Below are 14,789 nucleotides of genomic sequence, written 5' to 3' on the forward strand. Positions count from 1 at the left end.
GTTAGAACAAGTGGTTAGTTGCTGGAAAGTCATCCTTGCAGTTAATTCATAAAGATCTAATGAGCAAGTGGATGAGAGGAAATTCTTCAAATACAAAGTGGTATCAAAAACGTAAGAGTGAAGATACTGCCTGTCTGAACATGATCAGTTTCTGCTTCTGGCATCAGTGCTCTGAATTGAAATGTTTAGTTAATAAGTTATAGATTTAGAACTGGGCATTCTTGAATTTATTTAGGATGTGTTCAAACTTGCAAATATAAATCTCTTCATAAACTCAACAGTTTCAGTGTTTGTTTATGTAGATCTTACATAACTGCTTCAGCAGAAAACTGAAGTTTGGATAATGTTTTGTGCATCTTTCTGTTTTCCTCTTTCTGTCATGCTTATCTTGTATTGTCTCTCTTGTTATTTCATTTTAGAAGTTGGAGAAAAAGTAACAAGAAGTATTTTTACTTTTACTTTTTTTTTTTTTTTTCCCAATACAAACGTCTCAGAGACCAAGTTCTAGCAGTCTCTCATATGAAGTACGTCTAAGACAAAAGCATTGCACTGCAAGTTGCTGACTTTTACTGTGTTCTCATCTTGGACAAACACCCTCCACAGGATCATAAAAATAGTGTATATATAACTTCCAGTTATCCTCTGACCAAGAAAGTATTGATCTCCTTGGCCACGAGGATAGAATTTGCATGCTACACACAACTTTTGTTCTACAAAAGTGAACCAAAAAGTGTCTTTTTGTTTTATCTCGTTAGATATTTTGAGAAATGTGTTAATTGTTATATTGAGTTGTTTATAAGCATCAAAATTCAGCTTGTGGTCATAAGAGTTGGAACAAGCCCTGTAAGATGTTACTTTTTGAGTGAAAGAACATAATAAGATGTCATCCAACTAGGACTTGCTGTACAGGATACTTGGAGAATAGTTAGCCAGATAACATGGTGCAATTATTGTGCAGCCCGCCTAATGATTATTAAGATCACTGACTGAAGCTTTTACAAATTTACTGTAAGGTTATTATTTACTTAGATAACATTCCTGCTTTTCCCCTCTCTCAGTCAAGCGAAGCCTACATAGAAATCAAACGTTCATAAAATGATTTTAGCTACTGCAAATCTTCAGAGGAATCTTGAACTGCTGGTGTTCAAGAAGTCCAGTGTATTCTCTCAATCTTTTCTGAGGAGTTAAAAAAATGGTTTAATAATAATTCATTAATAATCATTGGTTAAACTTCATTAAAATATGAATATAAATATGACTCTTGTAAATGCTACTGTGAGCAGATTAGAAATGATTCATGTTTATTCCTGCAGTGAAACCAGACATATTTTGATTTGAATATTTTCACTTGGTTTTGGGATTGCAATTTGTAGTTTTTTTCAGGAACTGGAATGAGGACTTTACAGCTCTGAATGGAACACTTTTCAAATAAATGACATTTTGAACAGCCCTTTCACCTGACAAATTGATTTATAGGTAGCTGTGTAGCAGTTTGATCAGCTGACTAGAATGTTCCCCATTTTAGTATAGCTACAACTTCAGATTGCAAAGCATCAGGCAGATACACTAAGATAGATCTAGTGTTACTGTACTGCTGGTAGTTTTGGTGAACTTGTATTTGAACCAAATCAGTCCCCAGAATACAGGGAATATCTTGTGATTCCTGTAAATGTATCTTGCAAGGTGATAGCTTGGAGCTGTCTGTTTATTTGCAGTTAAGCACTTGAGTTCTTTAAGTGAAGCTTTTGTTGAAGTAGAGCAGTTTCATATTTTTCTAGGCACTTACACAAGTCCTGGGGAGCAATGTTTTCATTTGGTCTCTCATTTTGGCTAATGTAACAAGTGAATAATTGAGTTATGTGCTTGAGAAATTGTGCCAGATTAATCTCTGACTTCTGTTTACACCAGGATATTTACATCCTAGATGGCTTTGCCTATTGTATTAAAGAATTCTGGGAAGGCCACAGAACAGTTCAGTCAGTCAAACATAACTGCAGACTGTTTTGTTTTCACAATAGGGACTAGTACTTGTTATCTAGTCTCCAGCCTATTATGGCATGTTTTTGTTTTGTGTCTGTCTTTTGACAGAGTATTGTGTCTAGAAGTCGAGTGCCTAATCAGTTACACTGCAATGCTTGTTTTCCAGCACCAAAGCCAGGCATTAGAAAATCCATTTTTAAAGAAATCTTCTGTTAAATAAATATTAATTAAACCAGTGCAGAGGAAAAGATATGCAGTTCTATTTGCTGTTAATCTGAGCTTCCAACAATGGCAAAGTATTTGTTGCTGGCTCAACAGTTTCCAGATAGTGCTTGATGTGATAAGTCACTTCAATATGCAAGCACTTTCACAAGATTAGTTTTATAGAACTAAGCATTTATTTGTACAGTGAAATTAACTTCTGGAAAATCCTGTTAAAACACTTTCTGTTTTCTAAAATCATATCTAGACCTGAAACTGTTTTTTAACAGAACGTTTTTCAGTACACTGAGATTTGGATTCATCTCATCCAACTTCAGATACTCAAGCTCATGTTCCATGGCAATTAATATCAGTAATTAATCTGTACACTGGCATCATTCCCAGCAGCACATTTGACCTGGATCAAATATGTGCACATGATCACGTATCTGTTGAATTAAGCAGAGTACACAATACAAAGTTCACTACCTTTAGGCTTTAATGCTATCTTTATACTAGCCAATGGGAGGGAAGTGATTAGAATAGCTCATTTTATATGAGTGGCAATAGCTAATTAGTACAAAAATAACCATTCAGACTTGTTAAATCACTTCCAGAATTAATTTTACAGTGAATGAGCGCTTTGCATATTAGAGCTGTGGGATTCTTAGTCTGTATTAGAGGCTGGAAGTCTGCTCTGCCATTGATTCCTGACTTTGACTGAAGCTGAGATTCCAAAATGCCAAACTAAGTAGTTTGTGCCCTCTTAAGCTTTTCTTCAGCTGCTTTTTCCCTTTTATGTCATGCCTTTAGTTGTCACTAGAACTATGCTGCGGCTGTGTGTTGAACACAAAAAAAAAATTTGCCTGAAAAACAACGTTTTTCACCTCATTCATCCAGGATAAGTCACCATCCCAATTCGCTATTCAGCTACAAGTTCACTCATACAAATGTGGATGGCCAAAGAAGAAAAAGGAGAACTGAGCATTGGCTGGTGAAACAACCCTGCTTCATACAGCGAAACCACAGCCAAGGGCACTGCACTGGGAGACAAGTCACCCTATGCTCCTTCTAGATATTAGAAAGAGACAGACAGACAAATTCAGGCAATAATTCAGTCCACTCTGAATCTGAATTACCTTAGGTAGATGTTTATATCTGTTTTGTTGATTCTAGAGCTACATCTGTTGTTGTCCTGAAATATTAAATCTCAATTTTTAAGTACAGCCTTCTAAATGCCAAGGAAGTGTTTTCTCTTTGCAAATCATGACGATCTCACATCTTTGCTTGAGGCTTTCCCTATATATTATTTGCTTGAAAACTAAAGTGCAGAGTGGAAGGATTCTTCCAGTTCCTGCAGTCTTTCTTCCTAAGTGTAAAATTGTTACTAGCTATGTACCTAGTTCCTAATGCTGATACATAAATGGAAGACCACAAAAATGACTTGTGTACCAAATCAAACTGATAGTTATACTTGAGTATATCTGTATCTGTTCAGTATCTGTTGGTGGCAAAGTAGAAAGTGAAACACAAGGGAACGCATGAACCAATAATGACACTGTTCTAGAATATTTTCTGAGCACCTAACAAAAATGAAATAAGAAAGTATGATTTTCTTCTACAAACAGGTAGATACGTATTTAGAAGTTTAATAATTTTGTCATATAATGAAAGCCAGTCTTAGTGAATTTGTACAGAATATAGGCACTGACATAATTTATTGTGGGTGAGTACAAGATAATACACAAAATGTGAATTAGAGTAAATGTAATTTACACATAATAACTTCCAATTTTTGGTGGAGAAAAGATATATTTCATTTAGATTCTTAAGTAGCTATTTCTGCATATTTATTGCCCAGCTGCAATTGTGTAAAATTAAATACGAGTAATTTCTTGCTGCATGGAGACTTACGAGGTTAAGAAGGATGATGAGTAGCAGTGCAGATTCTTACTTGTGCTAGGGACAGTATAAATAGAGAACACTACATATTCAAAAGCATCATAAAATAACTGAGAATCTCTCATGTATTTTTGTCAGAAGTCCAAAATGACTAGATTAAAGCTGTGACTAATTTACAGATATCTTGCCTTTTGTCACTCGGATAAAGCCCTTTTGCTCGTTCTGTCTTTTTTTACTTCTATTTGAAGCAATGCAAACACAACTAGAGTGCTCTGGAGCAGTGGTATGTGGTGTCAACCTGGCAGATTCCAGACTAGAGCTGACGTATTTTGGTGGCTCTTCCAATTGATGGAGAGAAGGATGCTTTGAAAACTTTCATTTGTGTAATAGAGGTGGCGTTGCTACCTGTGTGGTCTGTTTCCCTCTCACTGAAAGATTTGCAAGTTTTTACCATTTCTATTTTAGGAGCTCAGAAATGTAGAAGCTAATTACAAAGTTATAAACCTCTGACCATATTATTTAATCCACTGAAAGCTCCAAAATCTACGACTGCTTTCTAGCCTTCTATTTGTCCTTGTTTTTTTACATCAGTTACGTTCTCAATGGGAAAAACAAAAAACAAGCAAATAAAAAAAGCAACCAAAGCTCAACTTTTGCCCCATGCAGAGGTGTTGTTAGCTCTCTCCTATTTGAGACATTTTACAGAAACATGAAAAAAGTAAAAGTACACAGGGAAGTCTTAGCTCGACAGTAATAGCTTGTTCACTACTAGGAGGAAAAAGGAAAATGGACCCTGTGGTAAAAAGGAGCTTATAAAACCTTATATAGCTTTTTTTCTGATATTTTCTTCCAGACTGTCATTTGCCAAAAGTGATCAGCAACAAGTGGTTTAAGTGCAGTTTTAACTTTATAATTCAGACTTCTGAAACTGGTCTGTCTAATCTAAACCAACACAAGTTGTTTGACATAATTTTCAGTGCTAAACTGAAGGTTGGAAGTGGTGCTGTTGAACATGTTATTCTCATAGAATATGTGCAATCATTTATTTTTTCAGTGCAGAATGGGTTTACTTAATAATTGGTAGTTGTTGAAGTTGATAATCTTTCAATTTTTATTTTCTCCGACAAGGGCTGTATTTTACTCTCCTTTTCTTTTTGCTTCTAAGAGTGTCTGATATTAGCTGACTCATGGCACGTAGAATTCAGCAGCAGGCAGCTATAAAAACTTCTTGATTTCCTCACCAACAGTTATGTTGAACATTATTTTTTCCATGTGGCATCTGTGGGAGTTGAGGGCATGTAACATTTTGCTTGTTTGGATTGTTTCTCTTCTAAGACAAGTCCAGAGTACAAACTTGCTTTAGCTTTTGTTCATTAAGAAGTTAAGAACAGCTATGCATCCCCTGTATTCATCTTACATAGTTAATCTGGGTTCTATCTTTTCAGCTGAACAGCAGCACTTTTAAAGTAGATAGATTTCTTCCCAGTTATTTTAGGGCTGTAATTCTGATGTTTAAGGTTAAACTGAAAAGTTCCAGTGAATCTCTGCATCATCTCTTTTTCTAACTGTGAGCTAAACACACTCTGTAAACGATCTCTTGTGAACCTCATGTACCTCAAGGAAGTACTCAGTTCCTAGCACAGTTAAGGTGAACAACCTACAACAGCACAGTTCTTGGACTGTCTCAGCTGTCAGTTCTGTTCCTCCTCAATTACTTGTTTATGTTCGTATCGATGTCTTTGCATTAGGTGAAAATATACAACTGTACATAGTCCTTTCCTTCTGAAAGCAGAAGTCAGTGGTGACCATATGTGCCCACAGCTGCATGTGATGTGTGGTCAACAGTGTTCTGCGCACCATTGTTTTCTTAGCCTCCCCCATCTGATATCGTGAAGTACGGTGATTCACCACTAGAAGTTTTGCAGCAAGGTGACGAGCAGACAACATGACGTTATGTAGATAAACAGATGAGTAAGGGCTATGACAGGTCAGAATACTGATAGAAAGAGCTGGCAGAGGTGTTGTAGTTGCTTCAGGGCACTAGTGCTTCCAGAGTTCTAATAACATCTCAATAAACCCATTTCTGAAGTAGATTTAATACAGTGTTAATGCACCAAAAAATGACAACAAGGACTCTAATCTAGCTTGATTCCAATTAACTCTCTAGTTTACTGTAGTAACTCACAGTAACGTAATGTGGTACTATGAATTCTTCATTCTTACAGGTTGCAGATAAATCTTCTTTAAAATATGTGCACATTGTGTACAGTGTTGTACATAAAGGAAAAGGCCAGTGTTCATTTTGATTTGAAGGCAAAGTCAACTCTTTGGAAAAGGATGTAATGACTCATGCAAGAGTAATCACAGTCTATGCAGTGCTGCCCAGCTACCAGTTCCATTACTGAGCACTCAGTCATGTTACTAAGGAAATTGCAACTTCTTTTCTAAGTCTTATTCATAAAAGGTGACAACAAACCACGACATTACTTCCTATGTAATGGCAGTGCCTGAAAGTTTCCTGGAGTTGTAGCACTGTTTTCTGTGGAGACCATCTTACATGGTAACTGATCTGAATTGTTTGTGTGATGTTAGATATTTTTCACTGAACTGTGGAACATGTGGAGAAGCAAGATCTCTCCTGTGAAAATATTTATCACTGTGATATGTGTTACAAAAATGTAAGTACAGGTCATACAGAAAGTACATGGCTCACAATATTGGAAGTATAATCCAGATCCCTCAACTTCTCTTTCTGGTTTTGTTTTGTTTTTTTTTTTTGCCCCAGTTTTGGTTTTCATGAACAGGAGAAATGAAATGAAGAAAATGTGTGCAAGAGATCTCCTGAAACAGAGGAATTGTACAGCCAATGGGAATCAAGTATTTAATGTCAGAATCAATAAGATGCTTAGTTAGGCAGATAAATATTTGCTTCTGAAATGTTAATGCCAATAGGTTGGCTATTAAGATATTTCTGAACTGTTGGATGAAGAGGGAAAGTGTCATCAAAATTATTAAACATGTATCTTCTATTTTTGAAGCATTTTTTCCTTACGAGCCCTGTGTTTCAAGAAGCTATTCTGAATCACTGTAATCAGCCACTGAATGCCAAGAATGAACTCCCAGCTAGTGCTTATCAAGGCCTCTGGCTTTAAAGTAAAGAGCTCAACCAATTGCATAAATGAAAATGAAAGGTATTGGCAGCTAAGGGTATTTCCTGCTGGCTGGCTCACAGTGATGGGCAGCAAGGCAAAGCAGTTAGTGTGATAGCCTTGCTTCTGTGTCGGGCATTTTATTAGGGCTCCCAGAAGCAATATTAGGGAAGATTGAGGCAAACGGTAGAATGCCAGATGTACACAGACCATGGCTGAATTGAAATAGGCAAAAAATGGGATTATCTGGGGAAAGGAGATGTAAGGCTTGAGTGTGTATCTCAGAGGTGATGTTAAAAACGCAGGGGGGAGCGGGGTGGATGTTTGGCTGCAGAGTCAGACCGTGCTGTTCTTGGTAGCAAAGAGGGAACTAGCTCAGCAGTTCTGGTTCGGAGGAAAGAGGGCGGTGAGTTTGCTGCTCTCAGCTGGTCTGCTAGCGCACGATCCCTCACAGATGTTTGAGCCTTTGTTCTGTCCGCCAACCTGTTGCCCAGATAACTGCTTGTAACGTGGTGGGAGGAGGGGGAAGTCTGCTGATGTAAGGAGTTGGCGAATGGCATGTATGCAATGCTCTTTGAATTGTCCGTCAGCAGGGCGGATTTGGGAAGCCGTTAATTCTAGCTCTGCAGTGCTAATTTGGGACAGAAATTACGGAAGGCAAGTTCTTGAAGCCGAGGAAAAAGGAGCAGCGAGAGGTCACTGTGTGTACGGGGCTGTGTGTCCCGGCAGCAAACCGAGGGGCGGGGCGTCGTAACTCAGCGCCCCCGCTGCCCGTGCTGCTCACAGCGCCCGCGGTCCGCGCTGTGCCGGACTCACTCCCGCACGGCCGGGCTCGGGCGGCGCCGCGCAGCCCCGCAGGTGAGTGGCACCGGGGTCGGGCTGTGCGCTGGGGTGAGGGCGGCAGTCACGGAACGCAGGAACCAAGGTCCGCGGCCGGGGTATAAGGCGCCGTCTGTGCTTGCCGACGGGTGAGCGATAAGGAGTTCGGAGGGCTGAGGTTGTCACCTTTGCTTTAGTTATCGCGATCCGCTCTTCTTCGGGGCAAGTTGGTGCAAGCGTTCGCTGCGGCTTCCGCCGCGGCAGGGCGAAACCCTGGGCCCATCGAGAATGCCCCGGGCGGTTACTGCGGGCGCCCCGGCCGCCCCCTCGCCCCAGCAGTCCGGCGGGCCCGGGGGGAGACCGCCCGGCAGGGAGCGGAGCTGCAGCCGGTCTCCGGAAAGCCGAGCCAGAACGGGAGCGATCAGACCGGCAGCTGCTGGGACGGCGTTTTCCTTCGGCTTGGAGAACGACGAGCAGGGTTTGTGCGAGAGTTTATGTGCCCCCGAGCTCCCGCTCCCCGGCCCGGCCGCGTGCTGTACGGGAACCGGCGGCCTGCGGGATCGGCGCCCCTGGAAATGCAGCGGGTGCTCGCAGGTGGACAGATCGATGAGCTGGGGGTACCGAGCTGTTCCGTAGGGAGAAAGGAAATACTGCCGCCGTCTTTTTTGGTCGGTTAAAGAGGAGCTTGTATGTAAGCGCTGCTTTCTGTCCAAATTTGCAGTGTAGGTAAGGTGGTTGTTCCAAATCACGAAGCACATACTTACTGCTGAAAAAAACGTTGAACTATTTAATTTGAAGTTAGTGTAGGATTTTCTTTTACTAAAATCGTGGGAGTACAACAGCAGGAAAATAATAAATTACTTCCTATGTTAGAGGAGGGTCAAAAGTTGTGTTTCGAAGCATTAGCTGAGCAGCACTTAAATCGGACTGTAACCTTAGTGAACTCTGTTTCATCCAGCTAAATGGAGATAAAATGTTCACTGCAAGTTAAGGCTTCAGCAGTACAGAGCTAACTGGTTGGGTACCGAAGCTTATAAGATTATAGCATATGCTAAATGATGAGATCTACTTGTTTATTGATCCCTCTTCACTGATTGCTTTTTATGGCTTTTTTATTATTATTGTTGTTATTATTTTTTAATATATAAGGGCATTTTAAGTATGAAAACTCAGAAAGAAAAGCATGGGTTTTATCTCTTTGTTTAATCTCAAAACAGAGCAAATTCAGAGATAACTTGTCCTGGCCTACATGCTTTCTATTGCTTCAGAATGAGAACAGTTTGGTAACTCCCCAGGACCCTTTGGAAGCACTGACCTGTCTTTAATCCTGTGTGGAGTTCCTGATGTTTGACAGACTTGCATGTTTTCTGATAGCAGCTTAAAGCCTTTGTACTATTGTGTATGCTTTCTCAATCTACTTCTGCTTATCGTAAGTTCTTGAGCCTTCATATTCTTCTCAAAGTCCTGTGACCCATTGCAGCTACTGCGTAAGTTTATCTTAACAAAAACCCATAAAATATAGATTGTAGCCATCTGGGGAGAAGAAAAAGTCTTTTCTTGTTTCTTTTTATACTAGTGAAGATGACTCTATATTGCTTCTCAGCAAATAATTAACACAAAATCTGTGTAGCATGTGCAAACATACCAGGTAACTCAACAGTAAGATTAAAGTTCTGTATCTGTCTGTATTTACTATTACTGCTTTGTAGGGTTGGAGGGAAGGTAGAAGACTGTTGTAAGGAAATCTGCTGTGTCAGAATTAACTGGGGTTCTTATGAAAGTTGTCTCCATCTCATAAAGACCTGAGATCATAACACAGTTCTTTGATTTGGATATACTAAACCATTTTCTTGCCCTCTTAGCTTTGTAGTGCGCATGATGATAAAGAAGTGGTAAGACTGAGCAAAGCGGCTGATGGTGATATGATAACACCTAGTCTAGACTTCAGAAAGTCTGAAGTATTGGTAGTTCTCCCTGTTAGAAAATTCGTACTTCTCTCAGAATTGTATTGATCTAATATCTAAATCTGGTTTGGATATAATTCAGAGTTTTAAGACAGCTTGATTGAGTCTGATTCAGAGCTTGGAAATTGCTTTTCCAGTTTCCATATACAGCCTTGGACTGTTGGCTAAGCCATTCATAAATCTCTGACACCAAACTAGAGATTTCCTTCATGTTTCCTCCTATAGGGTGTGAAATCAAGGTAGCAGCCAATGGCACTGGTTCTGTTTCCTTGTGGGATGGAAAGGCTGTCTACTTTTGCACCCATGTCAAAGCTGAGTGACACTTCAGTCTATGAATTGCATCCAAATTTTTTTTATGAAGTCTGAACCAGAAAGTTTGTATGAGGGCTGCTCTAACAGCAATGCCTGCTATTTTATTGTGTTTGCCCACTGTGGCAGAGGCGTGTGTTGGTTGTAGAGGTTGAAGTTTCTCACCAATATTCCATTACATGTTTTTGCCATGGGACAGATGGCAGCAAGGGGGCGGTCAGACAGAATGGCATCTGATATGGAAGTGTACGTGAAGCAAAGGTGTGTCAACTTTTCCACTCTGTGTGGAAGAAATGGCATCCACTGACATTCATTGCCACTTACTGAATGTTTATGGACACCATGCGATGGATGTGAGCACAATGAGACAGTGGGTGGTGTGTTTCAGTAGTGACAACAGCAACAGTGGGTCATCTCCACTGATGCAGACCACAGCATGCAGCTTCTTGTTCATCACCAGCAAAAATGCATGGCTAGTGGTAGTGACTGTGTTGAAAAATAGTGTTTCGTAGCTGAGAATTTCTTTATAGGATAGTTATCGTGTTTGTTGTATCTGTTGTGGTGTCCTTGAAAATAAATAGGAAGCATTATTTTCAGAGCAGCATATATATTTGCATTCCAAGAGGATTTTTGTGTGTAATTTTGGAGAAAGCAAAGTTTGTTTTATTCTTCATGTCTTTTTTTTTTTCTTTTTTGTTTTTTTTTCTTTTTTGTTTTGAGCAATGTGAAGAGCGCCCATCCTGCTGGGTTAGAGCTCTGTTCATGTTTGATCTTGCCCATCAGATATGTATGTCATTCTGTGTGCAATCTCATAAGGTTTTGTAAGGGCCATGTTGATTCTAAAGATAACTTAATTTGTATTCCCCTTTCCCCCAGTTGTTACAAAAAGACAAGTTAGAAGTTAGCTGGAAACACTTAATTCCCTCCAATTTTCTGAACATAGAATCTAGTTCGATTCCCTCATACGTTCCTCAATTACAGACTGAAAAAGGGAAATACCATTCTCCATTTAAAAAAACAAACAACAAAAAACTGCCTTTTTTGTTGTTGTTTAACAGTTACTGTTAAGAAATAAACTGTATGTAGCTAGAGGGAACCTGCATGACTCGTGAAGCACTCTGTTTGGTTAAATGCTACATTTTGACAAATAGGAATTTGTTCATCTAAGTTACTTTTGGCCTGTCCTTCTGCTATTATTTCTACCATTTCCATTATTGAGTGCATGATTGCAGATGTTCTAAGTGCTGTGTCTCTTAGAACCTCTTCAGTTTTTCTTCCTATCTCTAGTCAAACAAAGACAGACATTCTTTGAATCATATGCTCAAGTATTTGAGACATTTCAGATTCTTCAGCTGAAGAGCTTCCCTCCTTGCATTGCTTACATTAAGTACAATAAAAACATGGATAGTTTGGCAAGACTTATCAAGTTAGTTGCTGTAATTTCAGTCGCCATTTGTTAAGAATACATAGTATAAGAGCAAGTAGGCTTTTGTTTTGGGTTGGTTTTTTCCTTTTTTGAGGGGAGTATTCCTTGACATATCAAAGCTTCTGTGCACACACAATTTTGGCTAAGTGTCCTACAAGTTCTTAATTGTATTTCTTAGGTTGGGAACTTCAACTTGATTACTCAAAAAATGTAAAAAAAAATAAATAAAAAATGTGAATTTGAGAATTAGGTGTTGAATATGAGAAATGTAGAATGTTACTGAGGGCGTGAGTTTTATAAGAGGTACAATGATTAGGGCATAACTGACAGAAGTATGGTTGGTTTTTCCATTTTAAGGAGAGCCTGAGAAATTAAAAGAAAAATGGTGTATTTCAGAGGGTCATCATTTATTTGGTAAATATTGAATTGGAAACTTACTGAGTTGCTATAATTATCCTGAGATTGGGTTAGGAGAGGGAATCATTGTCTTTCTTTGTGAATCCTCAAACAGGATCCGTAAAAGTTGTTGAGAGTGTATTGCCATTGTAAGCATCGGCTCACCTGGTGCTGTTAAATTGAAGCTTTCTTTGGTTAAACTTACACCTACTCAGTTTTACTACCAATTGATATGAAATATGTTTCATTTCAGCTTAGTGGAAGCGTGCAGAAAAGCCTAAGCAAATTGCTTCTGATTAGGTGATCTACACTTACATAGTCAAACCTCAGAGTTTTGAATGTGTTTTTTAATAAAGCAATAAGAAAATATGATTGTTAAGTACAGAATCTCAGCGCAAAAAGGAAAATAGCATCGGATTTTGAAATATAAGTGACTTGGCCTCCATTTTTCCATTCCTTTATAAGTGATATTTGCTCTTTTACATTAAGCACACCTTATTAAGGTTGAGGTTTCAAATGATTGTGAGACTTCTAAGAAGCTTAATTTTTTTTTTTTTTTTAATTGTTTTACCTGCTTGTTGCTTGAGATCCATGTTATTATTCTTCCATGATAATAAAGCTGAGCTTACTGGAAAGGAGCTCTGTCAGTTTGTTCTAGTTAGGAAACTGTAGCTTTGTGGTAAACATTTACATTTTAGAGCTTCTTATCTCTGGACCAGTTGTTTTTTTTTAGAATATTTGTAATACAAATATCTGTATTTGCAAAGGCCTTGCAGCACTTTGTTTTATTTTGAAATTGATCATGCAATATTATTAGTACTGACAATCAGAAACCATATCTTCAAGGCACTTGATAAATGAAGAGGTAACAGTATTTCACAACAAGGGCCCATAGGAAAATTTATTAAGGACTTTTGTGAGTGTGTGGCTTTCTTTCTTTCAAGTTTTGAGTATTATTTGGATCTATGTAACTAACATACACATTTCATTTTAACTTCTCAGCTCTTTTTCTAGTCTTTGCAGCAAGAAACCTGACCAAAGTCAAACAGATACTCAGAACTGCCATTTACAGAGGCTTTTCTGCTAGAGTACATAGCAGCTGTGCTGGAAGCCTTGACAAATTAAAGATTAAAAAAATCATAGCCTAAATATCATTTATCATAATGATCATCATATTCAAATATTATCCTATTTATTGTAGGACTTTTGATATGAGAGAAGTGGGATGGAATTTGAGATGGAATTCTGGGAACCTGTGAATTTGCAACACAGCTGGAAGAAAATAGAATAAATTTGAGATCAGTTTTAGTGTTACTGTAAAACCAAGCCTGTTACAGCAACCATTGAGCAGAAGTAACTATAGTATCAATGCAGCCTCACTTTCTTAGTACCTATGGTGCTCAGGCTGGAGGAGTGAGCAGGACTATAGACCCAGCTCTGATTCTGTTGCAACACCTGTGCATTTCCCAAAACCAGAGGAATTCTCATGTAGCTGGAAGCTGTCTTCCAGGCTGCTAGGCCTTTGAGGTACTACTCTTTGTTTTGTTTAGTTTCCTGACATGAAACTAGGCCAAGTCAAAACAGATTCTCTCAGTCAGCTAATGCAGAAAATCTTTCTTGCCTTCAGTTTATCAGTCTGTGCTGCTCTTGTGGTTATTCCAGTTTGCCTAGGAGACACCTGGTTGGCTACCGCCTGGATCAAATAGCGTGGGGTTGGTTGACCTTGTGTCATTTGTTCCATAGAATGGCATTAGTTGGCTAGTATACCTGGATAGGACAAAGCATCTCGACTTCTATAATGTAATACTATGAAGTGAGTGTGAGGTAGGTGGGGTTGTGTGTGCTTTTGTTGTTGTTTTTTCCTTTTGATGAAGCGGGATCCATTAGTGTGTCTGAAGTGTTTGCCTCACAAGGTTTTTTGCTCATGATAACAGAAAGACCTGTACTGTACTGCAGGCTATAACTGATTGAAAAAGAGACTGACAGCTATGTAAATCCCTATTGTCAACAACCATTTGAGCCAGCAGGCTGTGCATGCTGCAGAAGAGAATTCCAGTAATCTGTTCCTGCCATTATCTCTAGAGTAGAGCCCTTTCGTTTTCAGTTAGAAATGTGTGACTGGTTCTTGTCTTGATTTATTACTTGAGCAAGACTGTCCAGAAAGATTTTTCCTAACTGTGCCATCCACTGGATTTAGAAATGTACTTTTCCAAACCAAGCTGTTGTGTCCCTTATTTTTTGTCAGAATGCTCTTAAAACTTTTGCTTTTTGTTAATTATTTTAAGTTGGTGCCCAAGTTCTCCGATGATATAAAGAAAAAAAAATTTTAAAAAAGTTGGTACATAAAAGTTAATAAACATGTGTTTGACACATGCAGTTGAGTGGAATGTGACTTGATTATAGTACAGGCTACGCCTTGAAGGAGATAACTGTGTTAAAGCAAAGTTCAGTTCAGTTCTAGGTGCTGTATAGTTGGAATAATACAAGTGTATAGTTGTAATTACAGAGTAAATAGCCAGAGGGTATCTAAGAAAAGACTCACCAGTGCTGAGGCTTTCAGTTGAAATGGATGCTCACCAATGTTGAGGCTCACTACAAAAACTTCACGAAGGAGTGATCTCCAGGAGGAGATGCTACCTTGGT

At 38.9% G+C, this 14,789-nt stretch overlaps 1 protein-coding gene across 3 annotated transcripts in view; it reads left to right on the forward strand.

Moving 5' to 3' along the window:
• Positions 1 to 7,620: 7,620 nt before the first annotated feature.
• Positions 7,621 to 14,789, forward strand: part of BCAR3 (BCAR3 adaptor protein, NSP family member) — a 48,284-nt gene continuing 41,115 nt past the window's right edge. The window contains exon 1 of one of the 3 annotated variants that reach the window (XM_015869943.2): positions 7,621 to 7,638. Coding sequence is in view for 1 of the 3 variants with exons in the window: in XM_015869941.2 (XP_015725427.1) it covers positions 8,340 to 8,529 (190 nt within the window). In the remaining 2 variants the exon portion in view is untranslated. Of the gene's footprint in view, positions 7,639 to 7,956; positions 8,091 to 8,318; positions 8,530 to 14,789 lie in introns of those variants that run through there. The other 2 variants (XM_015869942.1, XM_015869941.2) reach the window with 2 other exon arrangements.

This window comes from Coturnix japonica, chromosome 8, assembly GCF_001577835.2.
Source record: "Coturnix japonica isolate 7356 chromosome 8, Coturnix japonica 2.1, whole genome shotgun sequence".
In the NCBI taxonomy this organism is placed as follows: Eukaryota; Metazoa; Chordata; class Aves; order Galliformes; family Phasianidae; genus Coturnix; species Coturnix japonica.